General features: G+C 40.3%; 2 protein-coding genes across 3 annotated transcripts in view; one reads left to right on the top strand and one right to left on the bottom strand.

Annotated features, from left to right (window-relative positions):
- pnocb (prepronociceptin b) overlaps positions 1–16,642 on the bottom strand; it is a 28,845-nt gene extending 12,203 nt beyond the window's left edge. The window contains exons 1-2 of one of the 2 annotated variants that reach the window (XM_051409828.1): positions 16,571–16,642; positions 14,637–14,799 (exon numbers count right to left, since the gene is read on the bottom strand). The gene's annotated coding sequence lies outside the window, so the exon portion shown is untranslated. Of the gene's footprint in view, positions 1–10,852; positions 10,959–14,636; positions 14,800–16,570 lie in introns of those variants that run through there. The other variant, XM_051409827.1, reaches the window with a different exon arrangement.
- Positions 16,643–16,734: 92 nt separating this feature from the next.
- Positions 16,735–25,313, top strand: si:ch211-63o20.7 (Serine/threonine-protein kinase pdik1l-B-like). Its single transcript, XM_051409826.1, has 4 exons — positions 16,735–16,904; positions 17,366–18,128; positions 19,044–19,269; positions 23,617–25,313. Exons 2-4 carry the CDS (start codon positions 17,397–17,399, stop codon positions 23,859–23,861), a joined length of 1,203 nt encoding a protein of 400 aa, XP_051265786.1. The 5' UTR covers positions 16,735–16,904; positions 17,366–17,396; the 3' UTR covers positions 23,862–25,313.
- Positions 25,314–26,764: the final 1,451 nt, after the last annotated feature.

The following is a 26,764-nucleotide window of genomic DNA, read 5'->3' as shown; positions in this document are numbered from 1 at the left end:
ACTGTAGGCATACGATGGTGATGTAAGTGCAAAACGTACTTTTTTTTTTAAAGCTATGGGTTGATTCAATTTATCCAAGAAATGTTGATGATTTTTACCAAATGTCCATCATTTTAATTGGCCTGACTGGTTTTTTTGAGCTGCATATGGCTTTTGATGAACAGGCAGGAGAGCGATTTATATCTTTCTAAAGGCTCATTGCCTGCGGTCATCTCTCTTTTGAATGGAAGCCATTATTGTTAGTGAGAAACAATTGACAAGGATATTAAGTGTTAATGGGCTCCGATATCATCAATCTGCCGCCTCGAGATGTTTACAGTGGGTGTTTTAGCGAGCTGGTTGTAATGATTTGTATTAGCCAACTCGTTGACACAGGATGGGTTAAAGTGACTGCACTTCCTCAATGTTTATTTATTACATACTCACATCTATTTGCACACCTCTCGTCCCTGCACAGCATGTCACACTTAACCCTTTACTCGCCAATACCACATCCCATTAACAGTCCCCTGCTCTATGTTTGCTATATTGAACATGCTTTAGGGTAGAGTACCCTCAGGATGGTCTCATACATACCAACATAGCTGTTAATTTCAGTTTCGGTGAAAATAAAGGAAAATGTTATGAACCGAATAAGGCAGAGCTCATAGAATATGTGCTGAATTCCTGCTTTTATTCGTTATAAATGAGTATGTGTTGTCTATAGCAGTGTATCACCATGCAGTTATATACTAGATTAAAGCTCTTTCCAGTTAGTTGAAGAACTCTAATCATGTCTTTTATTGCCACTCTAAATCATTTGTACATAAGGGTATTATGGGAGTTTTTTATTTTATTTTTTAAATCATAGACCTTTTACTACTGAAATACTTCCATTAAAGGGCTATTCCAGTGATTTTGCAGATTAAGATCAGTTTCCTCATTGTGAGGAGCCCTATTCAGCTGGTGAAAACAGTAATATAAAATATTTTGTGGCTTTTAAAGTTTGAAAAAAGAACTCTAGTGACATCATCAGGGTCAGTGTTTCAGCTTGGGTTCAACACCTGAGACAGAAAGCTCAAGTTAAAAACTGGAGAGGTGGGTTTTGAAAGAAGGGCATTTAGGAGGCAGGGATATCATGAAAGATGCTATCCAGTTGCATTGTAGAAGGGGTAGTTTTATTTTAATTTAATTTTTTTTAATTTTTGAAGTTTAATCCATATTATAGTCTAAAAGTCCGGACATATCAGCCTCTGCTGGTTCAATTAAAGACAGTTGTCTTTTAAGAGTCCCCCCAACATTATAGAAGTTGGAAGCTGAAGTGCACATTTAATTGACAGATTTCTTCTCAGTGAAGGATAGAGGATATTATTTTTACCTGTGATGAACTTTGATAATATCAAGAGGGGACTAATTAATTAAATTGGTGAGCACAGTTTGGTTCTTTACTGTAAGAGTTTTTTTATCTTTTGGTCAGAACCCCGTGTGAGTCACCTACTTCACATGATAATCCATTCTGGCTGCATGGCTGGCTTGGATGGCAATGTTGGTCTGTCAGTTGGTCCACCACTTTGGACCAGACTGAAACATTTAATGAGTACAGACGTTCATTCATTCCCAGAAGGTAAATCTTAATGACTTTAGTGATTCTCTAACTTCTCCTGTAGTGCCATGAGGTTGACATTTGTGGTTTTGAATGAAATGTATCAATCGAATGGATTGTAATTTAATCTGGTACTGCCATTCATGTTCCTTGCTAACATGCTAAACTAAGCTGGTGAACATGGTAACATTATACCTGCTAAACATCGGCTCAAGGCTTAAATACACACTGGCAAGCATCGCAGCTGACTCTTTTGTTTTTGATGCGTCATCATTTCTTTACATTCCATGTGGTTTTCCATGCCTTTAGGAGCAGAATGCAAACATATGCTATAATCACAATCACTAAAAGACAAAAAAAACTTGACTAACTTTCTGGGATCATGATAATTTTGGCGCTTAAAACAGGGTCATACCTTAAAAGGTTTAAAAAAAAACTATAAAATGGTCATTGGTAATAGAAACACTTCATTAAATTATAATACAATGGTAATTACGAAATATAATTATCGGGAACATGTAGCAACAAAAAGTTATGTTCAACTGGGTAAATTAATAAAATCCAAACATTTTGGAGTAACTACAATGACACGGTAATAATCAGCAATCTGTAATGGCTGATATTTTTTAAATGTACCCTCATGTCTTGGTTATCATACTTTCCTCGGCATGCATGGATAACCAAATGGGCCTGTTATTGTGCCCAGGAGCTCCTGAGGAACGAGAGGCCAGAAAGAGTCACAACTTTCTCATATCTCAATAACTTTAAATTGAATCTGTGCCTTTCACATCTGTGACACTTTGAGCCATGAACCTACACACTCCTCTCTCTGCTCTATTTCGGTAATGACATACTTCATGGTCTTGATATTGCAACTGGTCCATTTGAGCCACTCATGCCTATAGATTTGCATATTATTTTAGCTATCTTTAACATTTCCTATAATTTGCATAACCTATCTGACAGAGCAGGCAGTTGAATGGGTGCAGGGGGCTGATATATGATGTACTGTACACGAATAAAGTGGTGATCGCTGGGAAAGGGAGGCCCCTGCACACCAGGCTTTCCCCCAGGGCACCAAGACAACATAATCCTTCCAGGAGCCTGGGAACTCATTACAGGAAGTTTCATTAGAAAATAGATCTTCATCAATTCGCAAATATAAACAGCCTTGCCCCTCTAAGTGAATGCCCGCATGAAAGCAAAAAGAAAATGGACTACAGCGAAGGGCCTGTTGTCTCAGGAGATGAGTCTTTCCATCTTGCACAAATGAATGCTTTTACCCAGTTCTTTTTTTCCAAAACAAATCAGAACTGTTTTGTGCTTCCATTAAAGTTAACTAAGACCCTGAAAACGTTACATGTTTTCAAGACAAAATGTTTTTCCCTTTTACTCAAACAGAAAGTAATCAGAGCATTCATAAAAGGAGCACTGGTCTCATGCATTTGGTTTTGTTTTCTGAGTACATTTTTTGTCTGAGCCTAAAATACAGACGAGCAGGAGAAATCTGGAGTAATGTTCCATCACTTTACTGTCTTTTAAGGGACTGTATGAAAATTATTAGGGGTGTGGGGGGACAGAAAAGGGGGGAGTTATCTTCTTTTTTATTGACAGAAGAGTAGTCTAAAATCTTGGGGATCCTGGGAAGAACAGGGAATGGTGTTCTGATTTTTCATCACATATTTTGTGTATTATTTGTGAGATTAGTTTTACTAATATTACATACAGACACACAGGTTCAACTGATGGACATAAGTATTCTGCATTAAGGCTAATCAATTGGTGTTCTTTCACTTGCTTACTGTTTTTGCTCTGAAGGTCTCTAGCCAAAGGCAGCTTATTTAAAAAGAATTGAGTGTGTGGATGCTTTTCTTCCATGAGCTCCAGCAGCCCAGCTAATTCCGATAGCGGGTGCGGTGCTATTTTCTCTATTTAGATTAGTTTTGCTGTGAAAAAAGGAAGAGAAAATAAGAACAAGTGCGTAAAAGTGCATTTGGCAACATTCAGAATACAGCAATTCTGTTGGCTTATTTCTGTTTTCCCTTATTTTGTGTTTATTCAGCTCTTCTCAAGAATAGGGAACCGCTTTTCCTCACCATTTTTTGTTTGCCATAAATATTTTGTCTTTTACCAGGTAAAGGAGAGGGTACAACGAAAGAATAAATAACACAAAGGATGTTCCTTTTAACAAAATATTAAATTCAGTCCCCCACAATACTTTTTGTACAGTCCCTAAAGAGAGACCATTCTGTGTTTATAGCTAAATCCAACAAGTGAATGGATGAGAGCGGGATCCAAGCAGCCTGTACGCCGTGTACAAAGTTACAAAGTGAAGTGTACTAATAACGCTAACGGTGGGATAAATTAGCATTAGCAGCTTTAATGAAGGGTGGAGAGGGGGCCAAGGTGTCATGAGTGTGAGTGGGGGAGAAGAAAAGCTCCATGCTTGTCTCTGACAGAGCTCTGACTCACTCTATCTCATCCATTAGTCGTCTGCATGGAGCTGAAAAACACAAAGGAGCCTGCTAATGCATAGATAACCTAGGGGTCTCTCTCCCTCCGCTTCCCTCATGCACCCTCTTCGCATCCACTTTCTGGTTCTTCCTGCTCCGTTCTCGCCTCAACACCCCCTTTCTTATTGCACTCATCTCCCATGGTTTCTCCATTTCCACATCTGTGAATTGTGGCTGAGATCTTTTATCTTTAATGACACATTGCAGAGGTATCTAGTCTCTTCCAGTGGTGTGTAGATCTTAACTCCCTTTTATTAAGGCCAGCCTGGAGCCAGGAGCCACCAAAGATGGATGGCGTGAAGATGTGGTCACTTTGTAGGAAGGAGCATGATTAAAATTCCTGTTCTACCTATTACATCTCATGGGCCATTAATGGCACTTGATTAATTCTTTACAACCTGAGGAGATTCATGAGTGTTTTATCACCTTACACTCTGTAATCGCTTGTTGAAAATGCGTTGATCTAATATAATGGGCCAATAAAGTGGGGTTTAGTGTGTGAATGGAGAGTGGAGAAAGACAAAGACAGGCCTCATAATACTGATTCAAAATTCATAGTTTCTCCAATCTGGATCTGACACTCTGCCTGGGAAGAGAACGTGAAATCAATACAGTCGAAGCCTCTTGAGTGGTTTGCAGATAGTTTGGGTTTTGTTTGTCCAGGTTTTACATGAAACTTCAACAGAAACATCTTTTTTCAACAGTCAGAGAAACTACTCTCATCAAGACAATTTATTTGGCAGAAAGCAGTACTACTGAAAGCAGTTGACACCAAGGTCTGTGGATTATCCAAAGTAATGGAGAAGGAGATGCTGCTGTTTAATATATATATCGCTATATATGAATAAATTACAAAATGTGTTTTTTGTCATTTGCATTAACTGACCCTATTTCAGCACAGATTACAGTTGTATGCTGGTACAACACTGTCTTGCCTACTAATTCTGTTTATTTGCATATAGAGGAAACTGTTCCTCATTGTATCTGCCAAGTCAAACTAAAGTTTATATCCTCTCCAGCAATACAATATCTGCTCATAGCAAAAAGCTAAAGCATTTTAAAACGTTTTTATGGCCACATTTCAGCGTCAAAACCACTCAATTAGGATTATGGAAAGATTCAACCCCTCGCCTCACCCTCCCATACCAGGCGTTTAGGAGAAACTACGGTGACCACGGAACCCGTGAAAAATGAGAAAAGCCCCATCTAGGGCCAGTGTTGGGTTTGTTCATTCTGGGCTACTGTAGAAACATAGCGGACTCTGTAGAAGAAGAATTTCTCCCTCATTAGATAAAAACGATTCATTCTAAAGTAACAAAAACACAACAATTCTTATTTTCAGGTGATCATACACTAATGAAAACATACCTATTAATATCATATTCCATTTTGCCAATCGACCTTCCTAAATGTTACACCAATAATTTGACTTTTACATCTTTGAGGTGTTAAATTGCCATGTTTCTAAAGTAGCCCAGAAGGGACAATGCAAACCGCAGTTTCTCCTACACGCTTGGAAGGCGAGCGGTTATTCTGTTGGTTGCAATCTGCAACTTCACCACTGGATGCCACTAAATCCTACACAATTTTCATATGGACTATTTCTTTGTAAGTAAGTAGTTCCAGTTGAAACTGTTATGTGGATGATAAAGCACACTGTTTCTGGTAAGGCACATTGCTGCAAAAATTTTCAAATGCAATTTTTATACGAGTAGCATAAACCACATAACATGGCAAAGACTATCTGCATGGATAGATACCGCTATATGTAAATAAGGAAATATGTTTTTTTTTTTTGTAATAATCAAACTATCATTTAATAGATCTTAAGAAAAAACAAGTGTCATGGTTCTTTATGGATGTGATTCTAGGTTTTAACCTCATTACTGAAACACTTCTGTTAGCCGTGGACTAGACAGCTGTGTTGGTGCCTTTTCTTTATAATCCTCTTCTGTGTCCAGCTCACAGCTACACTGCGATCTGTTTGTTCCTGGTCTCCTCTGTCATTCTCATCTTTTCAGTCACCTATAAAGACCTGTCTGTGTACCCCACCTTTCATCCAGTGTATGCTGTGATTGGCTTTATCTCCTTGCATCCCTCAACAAAATTAATGGATGGATGGGTAGTACAACCACACATAAGAATTTAAACTACTTCTACTTCCACTTTTACTGCAATTACTACTAGAATCAAAATTGCAAAGGGCTGTTAACCTTAAACGAGTTATGCTGAATTGGTCACGGTTGTGTACTGTAATCTTCAACCATTTAGCCTTCTAAAGCAGGCACCTTGCAACATATTAGTGCTCATCATGTGGTGACTCATCAGGCCAGCATCTTGACATAAGATACTGCATCTCTCATAGGTCACTGATCGCCTGTAATTAGACTGTACTCAAGAAACTCGTTTAAAATTCCATCCCTGACTCAATTATTCTCAGATTGGTTTTTCTACTTCCAAAATTTATGGGCAACAGTTCTATTCCAGTTTACACGCTGTAATGCAAATAATCAAAGTGTAATTTCCACTGGGGATTGGGGGGTGGGGGTGGTTCATGTCTCCATCACTTTTATAATTTCATGTTGATTTTCAAACTAAAACCTCTCTAAACTTTGTTCTATTGCTGTCCAGCTGCCAAAATCCAGATGCAAGAACATCTGAGCTGATGTAAAAGTTGACGCACTTATCAGAGCAGCGACTGGTGCAGCGAGCGCGGGGCGATTGTTTTCGCCCTGGGTTTTGCCTCTCAGGATGTTTACCTACCCTACCTTACTGGTGAAGGTTGTCCACTTCTAAAACCAAACCTGTTCTTGCCATATAAAACTAACTTGTTTAACTGTTCTTTGGTTTGTAATTGTCAGTCTAAAAATTCAAAGAAAGCAGTGAAAAATGTCCATCATAATTTCCCAGAGCCCAAAGAGATACAGATATACAATTTACAATATATAACAGAGAAAAGCAGCAAATACACTACAAGGAGTTTTTAACTGGTTATGAAACAGTCTCAGTTTAATACGGATGCCTCTATATGACCTACATAAACAAACAAGACCATCAGTGAGAAAATTGGTTATATAACTATTCTTAATGCCTTTTGTCCACTGAACCAACACAAAGTTTCTTTTAGGGGCTTTGAGCAATTTATTGTTTAGCAAAATTGATGTTCCCCTTCTATCGGTTTGTCATTCCACTCTCCTGGACCAACTCAAAACTCCCCTTTTCCACCAACATGGAACCGGCTCCATTCCATAACTAGTTTTGTACCATTTGGAGCATTTTGACCGAAAATAATATTTGGTTTCGCAACCTGAACAGTTGGTTCCACGCATCCTTGATTACAATGGTTCCGAAACTAATACACTCAAGAAGCTAATAGGGTGGGGGAAAACTGACAGAAGCTCAAATAAAAACCCCTAATCATGCAATACCACTGAAATCAACACCGTTGTCCTCTCAAAACACAGACAGCAAGTTACTCTTCCCAAAGCACTTCCGTTTGAGGAGGATTTACACACACACAGCCACAGGATCATCTCTCACACAGCAGTGTAAATCCAGCCAGTGCAGACAAACAGTGTGTGGCTCAGTGGAGAGTTCAGAGGACCAGGAGCAGCAGGAGAAGGTGCGCCTGCAGTTGTGCCCTTCACTCGCAGGAAGGATCCTGAATTGACTAATCTGAGAGAATGCGCTTAATCCGATTTAGACGTGTCCGCCACAGCTGCACCAGATTATAAGATTGTACCTATTACCTGCCCCGTTGAAGCATTCCAGTCTGGTTATTGTCACACAGGAGTGGCAGATTACGAGGATCATAAAGGGGAAAGAGGTCAGGAGTAAAGCGTGCAGAGGTTGTGATGATGCTGTATATGCGGCTAAATTCACGCATATAAAGAAGTTTAAACTAACATACAATCACATGCAATAGAGACTTTTTATCTCTCAAATTCTCTTTGTCTTACTGTAATCATATCTGCTGGAAGAATCACCATTCCTCCTCCTAACTATGTGCCTCTAGGGAATCTTATCTTGTGTAGACTGTAGAGCACGCAAATTCAATGAAAATACAAGAAAACTGCATCTTTTTCCCCCCTCATATCCTGCATACGCTATAACACTCTCACACACACATTTGTACAAATATTAAATGGAGATATGATACTCTTTATATTCATATCTGCTTCCTTCCGAGGCACCATCATATCAGATCAATTGAGCATATCATTACTATTGTTTCCATCAATTGTACGCGCAGGGTTTCTTTTAATTGGGAACACATTTGCACCTGAGGGCAGACGCTCAACTGGGTGACATCTCCTCTGCAATCATTCCCAGCATCAGATATGTCCTTCATAGGGAGAAATCACACCAACAATTATCTAATTTAGTTCCCACGAAGCTGTGTTAATAGCCCCAAAATAATATTCTCCCAGTGCAGTTCAACAAGGATGATAGCAAAGTGAGTGCAGCGCAGTCGCATCGCCCTGCAGTCTGGCTGATGAACCGTCACACAGGCCGAAGCAGATGCAGGAGTCGGTGTTTGGGAGTCTGTGTGAGATTGGTGCTTTAAAAGAAAAAGGGCGGACACTGAAGAGAAGTGCATTGTGATTCTTGACACTTTGTTCCCATGTTGTCTCTCCCCAAAGTCATAGAGGGAGTTCAGGTTATTCAGCAAAATAAATAAAATAGGGGGGAAATGCTTATTGATGCTGAAATCAAGCCAAACCATCTAGAATAAACTAACTAAAACTAAAAAGTTAATTGAAAATGTCAGTTGCCAAAGCTAAATCAGCCCCATGACTGTTGGGAAACAAAGGTTCCAACACGCCGGGGGACGTTACGCCCCTTAATGATGCACTCAGTCCTGCAGTGTTACTCGCCACAGACTGTATTCTGCAGCTGACATGGTGTCATCATTGATCTGGTTGCTGTTAAGCTGCGTTGACACCTGCACTAATCCATTGGACATGGAGCCGAGGGGAAGCAATCTAGCACGGCCAGACGAGCTCCCTACTTTTATCAAGGTGAGGACACTGAGGCTGGAAAAAGCAATGAACTGCAAAAATACTTGTGCATGAGAGGGCAACAGATACGGCACTGTCTGGCAACTCCGCTGCTCTTACTCCTCAGCAAATCATTCCCTGATCACGAGGAGGATTTGTGTGTAAAACACTGCAAACAATCTTCATCAAGAAATCCTGTAAACAGTGTAATCAGTTCAATCTTAGCGTAGGCAGCAGAAATCCAACACGATTTTTTTCAGCTGATTAGAGAGAGAAAGCTTCCGATGTACTGGCAACGCAAGACAGAATAAATGAATTGCAAATTAAATTGTGATATCCCTTGCCAATAACGTGAGGTATGTGAACTAATTTTAGATTCAAAATAAATGTAGAATTGGATTAACAAAAATAAGTTTTAAGTTTTAATGGACCCTTGCATGATCCATTATTAATTATCAAAACAACCAAATACTGAGAGGCCTCTCAAGTATAGGAATATCGATTTTTTGGCTATTTTCAGAAGAAGAACTCTATAAGTCAAGGAATATTAGCACTAAAACATTTACTTTTAAGGAAACAACAAGGTCTTTCTGTTTATATGCTATACAATTTTTACGCAAAATAAATAGAAAATACTGTATCTGACTCTGTCCTGTAAACATTTTCATTGTTCATAAAACATTTCCCCAGTGTGGAGTCATTTATCTGTGAATGGCACATTAACCACCCATTTCCCCCCCTGTCTGCGAGAGTATCGTCTTCACTGATAATGGAAAAAGATTATGCACATTCATTACCATTATCATTAAAATCATCGTTATCATGCGCTTAGCATAATAACAGCGTTCAACTGATTCACTTCTCCGGCTCTTTATTTTCTTCTTCTTCCCCCTAACTTGTTCATGTTGACACTGCTTTAGGAAGAATGAAAATAGCTTTTGTCAATGTTTCTTTGAAGTTTTGGTGTGATGTATTTAATCTGACATACAACACTCCATGATCAATCAAAAGGGCAAACCATAAATAAGCTGCTTTTGGAGTGGCATTCACTGACTCCCACCAGTGCTGTTTAGATAAATTCGGCTTAAATACTTTGGAGAACTATGGACTAGAGTTCTGTTTCTACAATTTTAGATTTGCTTTTCTAATCAGTATTATTATTATTATTATTATTATCATTATATCATTCTACATACTCTACTAGTGTTAGATTAAAGTAAGGTACACCAAAGCCTGATACAAAGTGCAGCTGAGTGACTAACTGCTTCCTCAGCATGACCTGACTTTCTCTCTTGTTAATTAAGTAGTAATCAGGTGCGATGTAGGCACTGCTGACGGTGACTGTGGTGCCTTTAAAGCCACAGGGAGACCAACAGAGTAATGGAAAAAAATATATAAAATATAAAGGTTACCCCAGGTGAGGAGGGTTATTTACAGAGTCACCTCTGAGGTCAAAATCCCCAAATCAAAGAGCCAGACAACAGATAAAGCAGAAATGACAAGCTCGATAAAAACTGTAGTGAAAGAGGGAGAAGCCTAACAGTGGTTGTTCTTAAACAACAGCATTCCCCAAGGATCTATTAGACAGTGGTTTGTGCACACACAAGACAACAAGTCCTTTCCTAATTAACTGTTTTCTCATCTCTAAACAAGTGACTTTTCTCATCTCTTACTCGGTTAACTGCACAATCTCTACACACAGGTAGGCTCACACTCATATGGAGAAAAAAAAGGGTCACACTTGAGCACTTCCTTACCTGTGTCTGTGACGTAAAGATATTCTCTCAGAGTCCTCCTTCCGTGGCTACAGGAGAGTTTTGGTGGCTCGGCTCGTATCCGTAGGGTTTCAACAACTGAACGCATGCCTCCTCTGAGGCTTCTTATAATGGCACACCCCTTCCCTCCTGGCTCAACCCTCCAGTTCTCTCCCCCTCCCTTCCCCTGTATATCACCATTCACATCACCATAGAGGAGGGCTAGAGAGAGGGGTGGATTCCCCCATTCTGTTACGCACAAACCCCCGGACAGACACACAAGCCTGTGGCCCGTGCTGACGTAAGAGGCATTGCCTACGCCATCGGTTTCGTCTTCATTGAGCCAACTAATGGGGCTCTAAAAATACGCATCATCCACCGTGACATTGATCCAGAATTCCTATGTCTAAGGTGTCCATAAAACCCACAATCTCGACGCCAACCTGCTGCCAAGGTCAGGGAAGCAATGGCGCTTTAAATCCGATGTTTACTCCAGATATGCGAGTTAAATACAAGCGAGAGTAGCAGTGCCATGGAGATGATCATGGATCGATAAGATTGTTTGTGCTGGGACAGACAAAAACAACAAGTCTTTCTTTGTTGGTGGTGATGCCACACCTGAATAGGAGACTTTATTCTTCTTGTGAATGAGAGAATGAACAATGTAGAGCCAGGCAGTCAATGGATAGAGCAGACAGCCAGTATGGGTCTGCAGACAGGAGGTTAGTATGAGTCATGCAGGAGATTTGGGGATGGAAAACTAGACCTGCCTCTAGGTCCTGAGAGCTTTCTCTGTGGCCAATGGTCTGTAATACATGTTTGAGTGTTCAGTTGAGGTGATGATAATGGCACTGACCAAAAAAAAACACCAGAGTTGAAGCAAATAGGGAAGAGTGGAACAAAATGAGGTTGTCAAGAAGCAAGATGAAGATCAGCATTACAACACTGTAGCACAGCAGTTCTGTGATGCTGTACTTAAATAATTTATATTTTTAGATTACCAACATATTTAAATGACAAAGTGAAAGTTGTCTCTTGCTGTGATGAGCCTACAGAGAATTACTACCTGAATCTGCAACTCCCCTCGGCTTTATTCTGCAACTTTACTGACAGGGACTATAGCTGGTGAACATAGCAGAGCATACAGCAGCTAAAGAGACACATATTTCCCTCAGTGGTTGGCGTAGACCAAAAACAGAGCCAAAAGAGACTTACATTAATCAACTGGCCAGAAATATGACTCTAAATGAATGATAATGTTGCTCTGTTTTTAAATCACTTAACTCAAAACCACAAATATCTATCTCATGGTGATGCAAGAGAAAAACGTCAGGGGATCATTAGAGTCGTTAGCCTCCACTGCTTGAGAACCATGGCTATCTGGACAAACATTTAACATATCGAGAGGTATTTCTTTGGATGAGTAAAAACTGAACGAACTACACGAACAGTCTACTCTATTATATTATATTATATTACATTTCAGTCTACACCAAAAAAGATCAACCAACCATTTGGCCGACTCACCAACTGTGCAATCCCTAGAGCCATGTCGCTAAAGTAGTAATTGGCTGATTGTTAGTACACGTGATGTAAGGATTTAATCTTCTTTTAGACTTTGGGGGGGAACCATTTTTGGAGGGTAGGGTGTAGCTACAGAGGCTGCCAACTGTCACTGTCACTGGACATTTGTCATCTGTCAATGGTTCATCATCAGAAATGTTTAAAATACACGCAAAAGGCATCTTTTCGCTAATTTTGTGCCCTGACTGTCAGTAAGGACGATCACCATAACAACAAAAATGTATATTCACACATAGAGAGAGAAAGAGAGAGAGAGCAGAGGAGAGCAAAGGTAAATACATCATAAAGACATAAAGTGATTGATCAGTTAAGCTATGCTTACATTAGTGACAAATGAAAACATTATCCTCCAAGATACTGGCTTGCAAGCAAGCTGTCTAGATATCTAATAATTAATAATAATTAACATTTTTCATAATTGGGAAAGAATGAAAAGTTATCACATGATCAAATATATGTTATTATATTTATTTTGTTGTTGTTGATACAGTCCACTATACAACAGTGTTTACCGACCATGTTGACTTTAATAATATTGACGTTTAATCGAGTTACACCGAGTTGAATGGGTTGATACTAACTAGCTACATGGGTGATGGTGACGGTGCGGAAGTCCAAAAATGGCCGACTTGCTATTAATAACGTCACTTTCCCTTGCTGCTGGCAATATTGTTATACAAGTGTTGTTTGACTAATACAAGTTGGTGGTGCTCACCTTGACCCTGCATTGTATCAGTCTGCTATCTGTCTGTCTCTTTTACCTCCGCTGTCTCTTTTTACCGGAACCATCACCACACACACCCACGGATCATCTTCTACTTTTGTTTGGTGGTAAGCTTACCAGCAGTGAATCGTGGTATGCCACTATGCTAAGTACAAAGAAGCACCCGACACCAAAAAAAATCAATACAGCTTCAAACCTGTATTGATGGATGACATTTTTGGACAGATCCCCCGCTACAATTATGCTCATGATGTGACAGAAATAACAATTATCATGTCTCTGATAATAGCAATAGCCACAGCAAAAAAACTACTTCTTTGGTCGAAGTTACACTTGAAATTGAACTCCCTCCTCATCAAGAGCTAACATTAGATTTTGCTCCCTGTGAAAGTGTGAATGCTGGCCCTGAACCTGTGTGCGGTCTGATAGTGACGGATGAATTGGGTACATAGACAGAGCCCTCAGTGTGGCTGAGATAAGGAGCCCAGAAGAACAAGCAGCCGTTGCGCTGCCTGTCTGTCATTGATATCGCTGTTATCCACTGGCTGTCCACTGTCCACAAACGCTTCCTCTGGTAGCCAAGAGGCAGTGATTACCTTGATGACAGAGAGGGCCATGCTTAACTTGGCAGCACATCACATTTAAACCTTTTAAATCGAGTTTTGGTATGGATCATTTGTATGTTGAATGAACTTGAGTATCAATTTTAAGAGAGAATATTATTATTTCCACAGATAATCTTTAAAGAATATGTATTTCTGGGATGGACTACAGCCCAACTCGTTTCAGTGGTGAAAAAACTGTTTTCTAAGACTGAAGCTTTCATCATTCAGTAAGAGGATTAGAAACGCAAATAACCTTCTATAGAAATGTGTTATTGGTTTCCAAACAGCCATATCACAATATTAAAGCTGTAGAGGCTTTATTTATTCTGTTTTGATATAATAAAAATGTATTGATTTCTATTAATCAACATGATAAATAATTATTCTTATCAGCACTTGAATCAACCCCCCCATCACCATGAATCAGAGAATGCTGTATAAAATGCTTTAATGAGAAAGAAACAATGCCGTTTAATAGGTATTGCAAGATGTTTTATATGCACCTTTTATTTTTTTTAAATGGAGAGAATGATAGCTGATATAAAAGCTAAACTTATTATGCAATCAGTTTAAATGCATTATCTGTCCCAAGACAGTTCCCTATAATGAACTCTATTTTCCAATAAAGAGACATAAGCACTTTGCACTATTTCCCAAAATTTGCGTGGACATAAATTTGCATATACAGCACATTCTACTTTATAGGTTTAATGGCTGTGGCACCAAGTTATACTTTTACTTCCTACACTAACAACTAGTAGTATATTTATTTTTTTAGAGCCCAAAGTGGTTATAAGGATGGAAAAAATGCTGACTGATGGCTCCCTGCCAAAAGAGTTTGTAGAACTCACAGACAGCTGCAACCACAACTGACCGGTGTTTGGCTCGTGACCGCTGTTCTGCCGAGCTGAACTCCTCGTCTCCTCTCCATCTCATCCAGCTGAGGTGTTTTACCGTCCTCCTCCACAATTAAACCCAATGATGTGAAACCAAAAGGGGGGATCTCTGCAAGGTTTATGGGGGCTCTGGGCTTTCACCTGTCAAGAACAAGTGACTGTTATTAACGACAGGGCTGAAAAAAGAAGAATTACATTTCCATCCTAAAAGCCGCCTTAATTTTGCATGGGGAAAAAGAATTACGCCTCTGTTTGGGAAAATCTGCAGCGTCAACCAGCAAAAAACTTTCAGGGCGTAAGCATTCGGTGAGACACACAGCAGTATTTCATGTGTCTGTATAGATCGCATAACCCCCTTCAGGTGTTTTCCTTTCTGTGCCAGCTGCAGATCTGAAAGCAAGCACTGTTTCTCATAAACACTGTAACGTAAAGACAATGGGTTAACACAATAGAAACATGCAGATGCTGGAAAAACACAACGTGGCAGACTTTCCATTGAAAAGCTTACTGAGGAAGAAAACCATCATTTGTAAAAGAGTGACTGCTGTGAAATTGAGTGCGGGATGCTGAGAAGTTGTTTACTGATGTTTACTCTTTGTGTGTGAGGAGCGCGGGATAGACCGCAGGATTAAATGCAAGGGTTCTGACCTCAATCAAGGAAATAATTACTGTTGCCCCTCCTGTTGGTGGACCCCATAATTAGCAAGCGAAGCCCCCACAGAAACACAATTAGACTGAAAAAAGAGGTGATTAAAACTATAATTCTTATTGGACTCATTAACATCTTTTTGGGGTGCCCGGAATGCTTTATTGAATTTCTCGGGAGATTCAATTCTGGCTTCAGGATGCACTTTACATTATTCCCAATGTATGCATCCAGATATCTGTCAAAGCAAGTGAGATATGATAATAGAATGGAGGGCATTTGCTTGAAGAAAAATAAGTCAATAATAATAAGTCAAGTGTGACTGACTTCATCTTCCTCAAGTAATGAAGAGTATTCATGATTGGCATCACTGATAAAAGCTATGGATCACATAAGCTCACATCACACACGCACACTTCAAAGCTGCTCTTTTCTATCACAGTGTGCTTCAGTGCAATGAATCACCATGTTTCCTATTATATTCTCTCAGAAGAACAAACACACACACACACACACACACACACACATCAGTGCTGTTATCTGTCATCACCACTGCTGCCGCTCCTCCACCAAAAAACAGTCGATACTGATGCAGCACCCACTCATTGTGTGTGTGTGTGTGTGTGTGTATGTATAGGTGTGTTTTTGTTCAGAAGGTCTTTTGTGATTAAATGGGACTGCAGCAATGAGGGAACTTGGGCGTTTTGCATTTTCTGTGCTTTTCAGTCAAAGGAAATGGCTCGAATACAAAACTGTCCAAGCTTAAAATACACTACTGATTCTGATTCATTTCTTTAGTAAGGCATTCTCAGCACTTATATCGTGCTTTTTCACAAAATGCTTGTCAGTACTGAAAACTAATGGCCCCCCTGGAGCATATACTTCAGTCTAATGTCTTCCGGCCAGGTGCTAGCTACTCCTCCTTTCTCTGAGCAGTTTAACCTGATGGTTCTTCAAAATATGGAAACATTAGAACGTGTCGTTTCGTGGTATACATTTTAAATCTGACTAATATGAAAAACTATTTTTAACTTTGATATTTGTAACTACAGTGCATATAACATTATTATTTCCGTGGTCACGATAAGACACAGACGCTAATATCAGCTAATGTCCGAATGACAATGACAAACCTGGCCGCTGTAAAACTGCGTCGACTAGCACTGTATTTGAGCTAATGTCGCTTTATGGTGCTGAAATATATTGTTATCTCTTAAGATAAAGTCTTCATTGAATTATTTTAATTCCTTCTGTCCGTGTCCATACCTTTAAAAACCATTAACCCAGCTGACAGTATGTGACAGTTTCCTCATTAGCAGTCGCTGCGGCTTGCTTGGACAATTCGAATCATAGTGCACTCTACGGCTCTGATACCAACCAATCACAACACGCGGCTGAACTTCCCTAGCCAATCACGAAGCACGTACGCACTGAGCGGGACGTTCCGAATTTAAACACGGAAGTCTGTTGCATTTGTTCGCCGCTACTTATTCTCAGTTGTTTATCAACAAAAGAAAAATCCAGATTGGTTGACTATGGTCCGAGGCAGCCTGTCAGTCAAATAGATTCATCGCTGGTTATGTAAGCTGAAGTCTTGTGGGTAAGTGTGAAGTGACAATAAGGAGAGCTCATATTAACGCTACAGTGGCTATACACAGCGCACTGGTTAGATAACGTTAGTACTAACGTTAGTACTAACGTTAGCTTAGCTTCGTGTGGCCCCGATGCCACTTTGAAAATCCAAGTTCGGTCTGTATGTAAGTTAGTTAACTTCAACTTGAAAAAAATAACCGGAAAAGAAGATGTTGTGACCGAAGTAACCGCTAGCTACTATTTAAAGCAACGTTAGCTGTAACACACGACGTTACAGCCGGTGTGTCGCCTCTAGAGTCAGTTTGATCCGGTTACAACGAAGATTCAAAGTCTGAGGGACAGTCTGCTACAGCTAAACGTTTGCCATCTATATTACACTTCCGCTTCCGCTCATTGAACAGCTGTGTACTTTAACGCAACATGTCATTTTGTGTATTATGCTAACCTTCGTTATTGTATTGCTGTCAGCGCTCACATCAAGCTCCAGCTCCTGTGAAAGATGGAGGAGCTCTACACTTTGGAGAAGGAGGTAGGACGGGGCAGCTATGGTGTGGTCTTTGAGGGTCATATGGCCAAAACAGGACAGAGGGTGGCGATCAAGCGGCTTCCCTGCAGCAACCCGGAGTACATTGAGCTCTACCTGCAAGAGCTGTGGGCCATGAGAGCCACAGCCAAGAACCATGTCAATGTTATTGCACTCCACAGCTGCCTGCTGCAGACGGGGCCAAGGAGCCTGAAGCCCCTAAAACCAGGGAAACTGCCTGTACGTCTAGTTGAGAGCGTGCTGAAGGGCAGTGTTGTCAAGGCAGCACAAAGTCAGGACTCCCAGTTCAACACCCAGAGGATGACTAACTCTGTCTCTAGACTTAAAGACAGGACAAACACCGCCCAGGCCAGGGCTAAGCTCCAGGGCAAAAAGAAATCGGATGCATCTGACTCTACAACTCCACAAAGGCCTCAAAACAGAGCCAGGAAGAGACCGGCCCAGAGGGAGGAAGAGGAGCCGGGACCCCTGCGCTGCTTGGCCCTGTGGCTCGTGATGGAGTACTGTGACGGGGGCGACTTGAATCAGTACCTGCTCTCCAGGCCACCAGATGCCCAGCGTAACCACAGCGTGGTGCGACAGCTCTGCAGTGCTGTGGCCTTCCTGCACAGTCTGGGTATCACTCACCGAGACCTGAAGCCTGACAATGTTCTGGTCTGTGTGACACCCAAAGGCCCCGTTGTCAAGGTAGGCAGAGTGTTGTGATGCGACAATGATTACGTCAGATGAAGTGGGATCATCCTAGAATCAGTGCAAAACTTGTCGGAAAAATAACACTGATCAAATGTAATAGTTTGTTTCTCTCAGGGGATGTTTGCTTTTAACAGCAGCAATGAACTCCAGACCCAGTAAACAATGTAATAAAAAGCAATATGAAAGAATAATTGAAAATAAAAATGCTGTGCTTACCCCTGTGTGCCCATACAATTAAAGTACAAAATACTGACTGGAAATATTTACCAGGTTCATAGCAGGAGTTCTAAAACTTTACCAAAAGTGCTTTATGCATTGGCAATGGTGCAGAGTAAAATGTGCAAAAGATGAGTTGTAGGGCTGTAACATAATACAACATAAGGATTTTTTTCTTCATTTCTTGGTCAATGAATCTGTCAATGAATTTAATCATTTGGTCCATGAAATGTCAGAAAACTGAAATCCCAACTCAAGCTGACATATTCAAACAAGTGTGTGTGTGTGTGTGTGTGTATGTATGTATGTATGTATGTATGTATGTATGTATAAGAAAAATAAAACCAGCAAATATTTACATTTGAGAAGCTGGAAGCAGAAAATATTTAGCATTTAAAGGGATTTTCGAAAGAGTTGCCGATTAATCTTATGTCGATGTGCTAGTAGATTTGACTAATTCAGCACTGTTGTGTTAACACTTCCACATATTACAATGTAGTGAGTCCATATCTCAGCCTTCCTCTACATAATGTTACGTAGGGAAGAATGTATAGCCTATACCTTACATAAGGTATATACCTAAAAGAAATAAAAAGTTTCTAGACTTGTATATTTGTACACAAAAAAACTTACTCCACCACAAAACTACATACCGTATTTCTTTTTCACTTAATCTCCCTGTCCAACCTCTAGGTGGCAGACTTCGGTCTGAGCAAGATGAGTGAAGGTCTGGTGGACGGGGATCTGACCAGGCAGCACTTCTCCTCCACCTGCGGCTCCGACTTCTACATGGCTCCAGAGGTGTGGGGTGGACTGACCTACTCAGCCCAGGCAGACATCTTCTCCCTGGGTGTGATGTTCTGGGCTGTCCTGGAGAGAATCACCTTTGTGGAAGAAGGGACCACGCAGGAACAACTGGGTAAGTGGAGTGGAGATTCAATAGAAAACTAGACCTGATGCACCAAACCAAAGTACAACTAGACTGAGGCAGTGGACATGCAGACCTACACATTAAAAGGCAAATATATGACTACAGATTGTGGCAGTATCGTTGTGCATCAGTGTTAACATGTTGGGCCTCTCACGCTGTGTCTAGTCCTGCTCACAGAAAGGTTAAGCGTGTGGCCAGTCAGGCAGGTTGATGACGCATCACACTGAATCGAGTTTGACTTAATTAAGTGGCACATATTAAAAATGTCACATGCTATACATCATACATTCATCAACCGTGGATGGTACAATCATAAATCTAAATGGCAAAGAGATGAATGATTTATGCTATGTACACTTTGATATGGATTGCAGTTGCTCTTTTCCTTATAATACAAGCTGACAGTATTCAGCCGTTCATACTCCAAAAGTGCTGTTGTTGGCGCCATACCAGTTTCTTTGGAATAATTTAGAAATGTCTTTATATTCCTCTTCTCATTCAACTTTGGATGGTTTTAATAACATCAACCTACATTAATGGAGAACAGTTATATTTGCAGGGTAATGCATATATGTAGATCTCTGGTATATTGTATATTTGCAGGTTATCGGCACCGATACCTGCTGGTATTTGTTTCATTTTTTTATCCATTTTTTTTTTTTTTTTTTTTTTTTTTTTTAGACCAAATACAAGTACAAGTATTTACATTTGGGTACTTGCCATTACATAGTACCAATATGAGTACTTAATAATACCATTACAGTTCTAACAATGACTTTTGAAACCATTTTCATCTTTTCTTCTGACGTTCCTCACTTTCTGACTGTAACAATGAAATATTGCTAATGTTGTTGTAAAAGTTGCTTAAATCTCTGAACTGCTGACATTGCTTCACCTCCGCCTACCTGCTCAGCCAATGAGAGGATACGTAATGTCACACTGCTGCAGAGTGGTATTGGGTGTGGTATCGGAGTAGTTTTAGGATTACAAGTTTGAGTACATCAGCACAATATCGGACCCTAGACTGGTATTGATATCGGTGCGTCCCTGATTATCGGTCTTTGTTGTAAATGTCGTTGCAGAGACCTTTAATGTCGTGAGTCTGACACATAAAGTTTGCAAAGCTCTGGACAATTCAATACGAGCATTGGGCCAAGCATTCCAGTATAGCTTTGCAGACCAGCATTTAGATTTTAATCTTATTTTTAATGTCCTATTTCCTGTCAGAAACCCCATGTGGTCTTAGGCCGAGGAAGCGTTTTAATGGACACAGGGCTCAGTTCTGCTCCGCGCTCCACTGTCACGGAGTAATGAAATGGCTTTAATACAGATGTCTCATATTATTCACAAAAAATGGGTCCGGCCAGAGCAGGCCTGAAGGCCGGGGGATATGAACCATTATCCTCAAGTTTAGTGCCTGAGAACCTCCCTGAGTCACTGATACTCCATTAGGCTGAATGAAAATGGTTATGATTGGAGGGAGAGAGGGGTTCTGGTGGATTCAAATAAAAAAGAAAAGGAAAATGGAATTTAGCAGCCTCGATCACAATCCTCTTTGTCAGTGAGAAAATGGGGAGAGGCAGCTGGAGGCTTTTCACAGACCGTTAAAATGGTCCATTATTTTACTATATCCTCTCTCAAGACCCACACACCCACACAGTTATTTGACTAGGCAGGGGAGCGGAGAGACTATAGTCAAGGAGCAAGACACAACCTCCTGCATTTGTCCTTGTTGAAGCCCAGTGCTGGAGGCAGTGTTGGCTTTTTTGCTCAGTCAGGTTAGGAAATCATTGGTGGCCTTTCACCAGGTCAGTCCTACACTTAGACTTCACCTTAAGTACGTAGGCCAGGGTTCTGCGTTAAGCATCAACGGGGTAAGTAGAGCTCAACTTGCATGACAGATGTGTTACTAACAGTGCTCCATTTAAAAACTGAGAAATGATTACAAGAAACCTTGTGATTAAGCAACAATTGATGCATTTTAATTACTTTCACAGATAATCCTCTTTTAATGTTTTTGGGTTGCTACATTTTAGGGATGCAACTAATGATTTTCTTTCTCCTCATTAATCTACTAATTTTTTTCAATCAATCATTTAGTCTAGAAAATGTCAAATAAAGACAAATGGCAAATTCAGGTAATTAGTTAAAAGTTTTATCTTTCTTAATTATGCTGATCAGCAGCCAAAACCCCAAAGTATTAATTTCTGAAAGAAAAAAAGAAGATGCTCATCTTGGTACTTCATCTTTGTCCAACTTCAGAGGGCCAGTCAGCCAGATAGATTTCTAAAAATGTAATTTTTATTTATAGTTTTCTGACGTGTTCGTGGAGCTGTTTAACTAACTCTTTCATTTAGTTTCCATTTTTTCCTACTGTGAGCGGCTCCTCCATTCCTTTGAGTTTTTTAGCATACAGACTGCTCCAGTGAGGACACACAACACACTTAAAACCTGCTTACGATTAGTATTTCATATGAAAATGGGACACAGCTATAGGGCCCGTACAGTCCTGAGAAGATGTCTACTCAGGCAGAGTAAGTGTGTGGGTGTGGTATGGGTCTGTACGGGCTTTAAAGATGCTCTGTTTTACTCACCAAAAGTCACTGTGTGTATCTCTGACACCTAACAAACATGTTGCATGATGCGTTTTCTTCCTCGTGAAACACCTGCAAAGACCATTAAGTTAGTAAGTTTAAACCTGCATTGTGTACAGCCATGTTGACTTGCAAGCAGTTTTCTTCTTCTCTGCCTTTTGCTGGCGCCTTGTTGTGTTTCTTGGTGTGTTACTGCCGCCTGTAGATCAGTGAATTAGTGTATCGCGTCACCCACATGCTCATGTAAATCTGTGTGTGTATGCATCAGGGACACACTCATAATTACATTGGTCCATAGTGGCTAACAGCTCCACTGGTACATTTAAGGAATAGTTTATGAACCACCATAGGACATACAGAGCTGACTGCTGCAACCCCAATGACTTTAGCTCAGTTGGGAAAGCATACGTTTACCTCTCCACATATCCTGAGTGACTCAACAATGACATGGCAGCAAATGATGTATTTTAAAAAAACGTGTTGATTGTGTCTCCTCTTTAAAATAGTCATACTGACACAGAGCTTCTGGCTGTAGCTGTATGCTCACAGACCAGGTAGCTATCTGTCCTGTTGTTTGCACTTTACTGCTGGATACTTAAGTGCCTGTTCACTTGTAATCAGGTAATCAAGCAAGTGCCTCTCTTCTGAGAAATGTCAACATCCAGTACTCTTAACACACACTTGATTAACACTTCATACCGCTTCACAGCAGCATTCAGAGCGAGCCGTGTCCCACAATTCATGACCTGCTGTCCAGTTTTTGGCTACAATGCCACCATAAGTAGGTCAGCTGTCTGACAATGTTTAACAAACAGGAAGTTCATCACATGTTTGATTCTTCGTGAGTATGATTAGATGATAATCCTCCTCAATACACATAATTTACAATGTCTGGAACATGTTTTGTTGAGAGGAATGCCTTGTCTTTTACTGCAAACCAAATCTATCTACCGGAATAAATAAAGTAACCTAAACCAGGTGGTCTGATAATAAGAGTATTTTGACCAAATGATAAGTGTCATACATTTAATTACATTGGTATGGTTATGAAATAACACACAGAGCTTAATCTAAATGTATAAAGAAGCCAGCCACTCCCAAAACTGAAGGAAGGTGATTAAAAAAAAACAAACTAGAAAAGGCATCGGGCCTCCAGTTTTTTTCTTTTTTTTTGAAAGAACCATTAAAATTCTATAATTCTAGTTAAAACACTATTCTTGGAAAACAGAAACATGCAAGTAAACGTAGCATTTTCTGTAAAATCCAAAACACACTTTTTGCAACGTCATTGCAGAATGATGTTTATATTTGAGTAATATCCCAAATAGCATAATTGATATTGTCAACATAATAATCACATTTAAGTGAGATTTGTTTTTATTTATACGTACTGACTTGTATTTGTTGTGTTGCTCATGCAGCCTCATACTGTGCGTTCTCTTTCATTCACTGTTTGTTGATTGTAACTGTATTGTTTCTGTGATACAACAATGCATTGTGGGCCCGAGCGTCCCTGTGTGTTCACACTATCTTCCACACACTTGTGCTCTTAAGGGCACTCGTGCTCTGTTGGCAATTACTGAAAGCATGTCACACCAGTAGGCACTTGACTACTTGCGAATACATGCGTGGCCCATAATCACGGAGATCAAGCGGCCCCCTGCAATGTCTGTTGGCGCTGTCAGTCAGGAGCCCGCTGCACGGTGACTCAACAGTGTCTCCCCTCGTGTTTCCTCTTTAGGTGCTTACGTGTGTAAGGGTCGCTCAGGCTGGTTGATGCCACTGGGGGAAGCTTTGTGGGAGAATGGCGAGCTCCAGCTGTGCATCCCTATGAAGTTTAAGAGGGCGCCCCCCCTGCCACCCCCTCCCGGTCCAGCCATGTGCACCCTGCTTTTAGACATGCTCGCCTCAAACCCGGATGACCGACCACCAGCAGACCAGCTGGAGGCCAGAGTGCGCTCTGCTCTGAAAGAGGACTCCCACTGACAGAAAGTGGGCTTAAGAGACCATAATGGCTGTAACCACTATAGCCACTACATGGCATTATCGACTGCGGACCCCCTGAGTGAAGTGCTTCTGACGTGTAAGCAATAGCCACTTATGTATGAAAAATGTATGATTATATGGGATTGCAGGTGCTATTTTTTTCGCAGAGACAGACGCTCAATTCATAAACCGTGTAGGAAACCACATAAAGGGAAAATGAATGAAATAGAAGAGGTCGAGCCCCTGACAAAACACGCAATGATATTTGAACTAGTCCATATAGAGATCTAGAGGGATTTACTCAAGCTGTATTTGATGTAAGCACCATGCTGTTGTTTAGACCTTGAAAGCTTGACATAGAAAATCAATTTTAGTGTGTATATATGGCTGAAATGAAATGCAAGGGATTATTGCAGCTGCTTTTTGTCTGGGTCCGCAGTGTTTTGGTGACTCCCCATTATCACAGCTTTATTTCGGGTGTTGTGACTTGATTGGAAGAGCCTTTTACCTTTTAAAAATGCGTAGCTAGCATTTAATTCTTTTTGTGCTCAAGTATTCCCACCACATCGATGTAACATGGATCTAATAGCTCACTGGGCTTCCACATGTCTTAAATATGTAAAGTGACCAAAAAAATGTAAACATTTGTTCATTGTAACACAATCCAGTGCAGTAGTCCTGTAATAAATACTACCTCTGTGACACTGTCAGCAACAGGTGTCTGTTCGATGCTATGGTAATGATTAAGGCTGCGGTTTGTGGTGTTTTTCTCCAAAGATATGGACATTATATGAAAACAGCTATCAATAAAATACAAGTTTACTCTACCATAACGCACAGCCTCAGTGTACAACACAATCAGTCAATATACAAACAGCTAACAGTCTAAAAGCTTCAAACAGAGCAGTATTTATTGCAGGGCTAACTTTGTACAGGTGTTTGTATTTTTCTGTGTATTTAAATTGTTAATACTTCTCTTCAGAGATACTGATGTATGTCATTTGCTTTACACACATGAAAATGTATATATTTTTATTTCAAAATAAGATTTCCTCATCATTTGAGCTGTTTGCTTTTAACTACTATAAGGATGTTATTTTTTATTTTATTTTTAATTTTTTATTTAAACTGTGAGCATTTTTGGGATATGTGCACTGAAACTGGCAGAAACGGGCTGGCAGCATGAGGCTCACTGTGACTAACGATCACTAATATACCACCTCCTCATGAACAGGAAATTAAAGCCAGGCATTAGGATTGTTGCTGATCATATCCATGCTGAGTCCACGGCATTTATTGCTGACCATCAGTCTTGGTCACTGACTGTCCGTATCTTAAATGACTACTTACTTCAGAATTTCTTTGCTCACATGTCTGAAAAAAATGGATATGTAATACAACATGAACTGTTTTTTAACATTTAATGTAATTTAAATAAACATGAAATTGTAACATGAGTGTTATGTAAAATTGATGCTTTGCAGTTTTACTGGGGTGACTGAAAAAAGGCCTTCATGAAACATTTTTAAAAATTCAGCATTAACATAAAAGTAACCATCCTCTCACCCACTGAGCTCAGCAGTGTCTGCGGTGGACGTCAGGGGGACCAGTGGAGACGAGGCTGGCTCACCTGACCTCCCCGCTCCCAGCTCAGTGAGGTCGGCTCTGACAGATCTGCGACCTTTACTGGTGTGAGTGGCTTCTCACGCTCTGCTGGCCAGCCAATAGCTCACTCATACGACCTCTGACCTCCCCACTTCTCAAGAGTTTAGAGGAATTGATAGTACAGACATTTAGGGCTGAATGTGTTTCAAGTATGTTAGGAAAATGTCTTCATTACTTATTCATGATTGCCGTATTTGGGTCTGATGACTAATTTCCGAGATTATATAGGTCCTTCATACAATTTGGTGCAAATGTGCGTTCCTAAGTTAAGCCAAAGCTTCAGAGGTGTGTGTAAGTCAAATCAAATAGACATTTTCCAAAGTTATGGTCTTTTCAGTATGAAACTCCCTGTGATTTCCAGGGGCAGAACTAGAGGGGTGGCATTGGAAATGCCTGGTCACTCCAGTTTGGTGTCAGATGCTGTAAATTAAACACATTCAACACATTCAAAAACATTAAAAATGTTATGGAAATAAAACATTTCATTGATTTCTAATCCACCGTTAAATATTTCAATTCAGTGCTTCACTGCCACAATGATGTAATGCTTTTTCAAGCAAATGTTGATATACAGTGCATCCGGAAAGTAGGTTTGTGCTCTGACCTGCACTGTCAACTGTGGGACCTTATATAGACAGGTGTGTGCATTTCCAAATCATGTCCAATCAACTGAATTTGCCTAAGGTGGACTCCAATCAAGTAGTAGAAACATCTCAAGGATGATCAGTGGAAAAGCTCAATTTTGAGTTTCATGGCAAAGCCTGTGAATACTCATGTACGTGTGATTTTTTATGTTTATTTTTATTAAATTTGCAAAAATTTAAAACAAACTTTTTTCACGTTGTCATTATGGGGTATTGTGTGTAAAATTTTGAGGACAAAAAATTATTTAATCCTGTTTGGAATAAGGCTGTAACATAACAAAATGTGTAAAAAGTGAAGTGCTGTGAATACTTTCTGGATGCACTGTACACTGAACAGCCATAACACAATGAGCACCCTGTTGGATCGGACCCCACGTGCATCAGTGACCCAATCTCCGGTTCAAGGCTGTAACATAACTTTCTTCATACACCGATCAGCCACTGTGGCTTTGGTCCCACGTTTCTCACAACTGGAATCACATTAGGAAAGGATCAATGTAAGGCCTGTATGGACAGGAGGAGTGATTACAGTGACCAATAACTAAGGACTGTATAGAGACAGACCTCAGGGCAGTGCTCGGTGCTTTAAAGGTT

This window comes from Dicentrarchus labrax, unplaced genomic scaffold, assembly GCF_905237075.1.
Source record: "Dicentrarchus labrax unplaced genomic scaffold, dlabrax2021, whole genome shotgun sequence".
NCBI lineage: Eukaryota > Metazoa > Chordata > Actinopteri > Moronidae > Dicentrarchus > Dicentrarchus labrax.
The sequence above is the reverse complement of the archived record's forward strand: the minus strand, read 5'-3'. Positions and strand labels throughout refer to the sequence as shown.

Excerpts from the sequence above, each read along its gene's own strand:
- si:ch211-63o20.7 (XM_051409826.1), top strand. The coding sequence starts at position 17,397 with ATGGAGGAGCTCTACACTTTGGAGAAGGAGGTAGGACGGGGCAGCTAT. Across the intron at positions 18,129-19,043 it reads CCAAAGGCCCCGTTGTCAAG|GTGGCAGACTTCGGTCTGAG; the intron begins GTAGGCAGAGTG and ends TCCAACCTCTAG. Across the intron at positions 19,270-23,616 it reads GACCACGCAGGAACAACTGG|GTGCTTACGTGTGTAAGGGT; the intron begins GTAAGTGGAGTG and ends TTTCCTCTTTAG.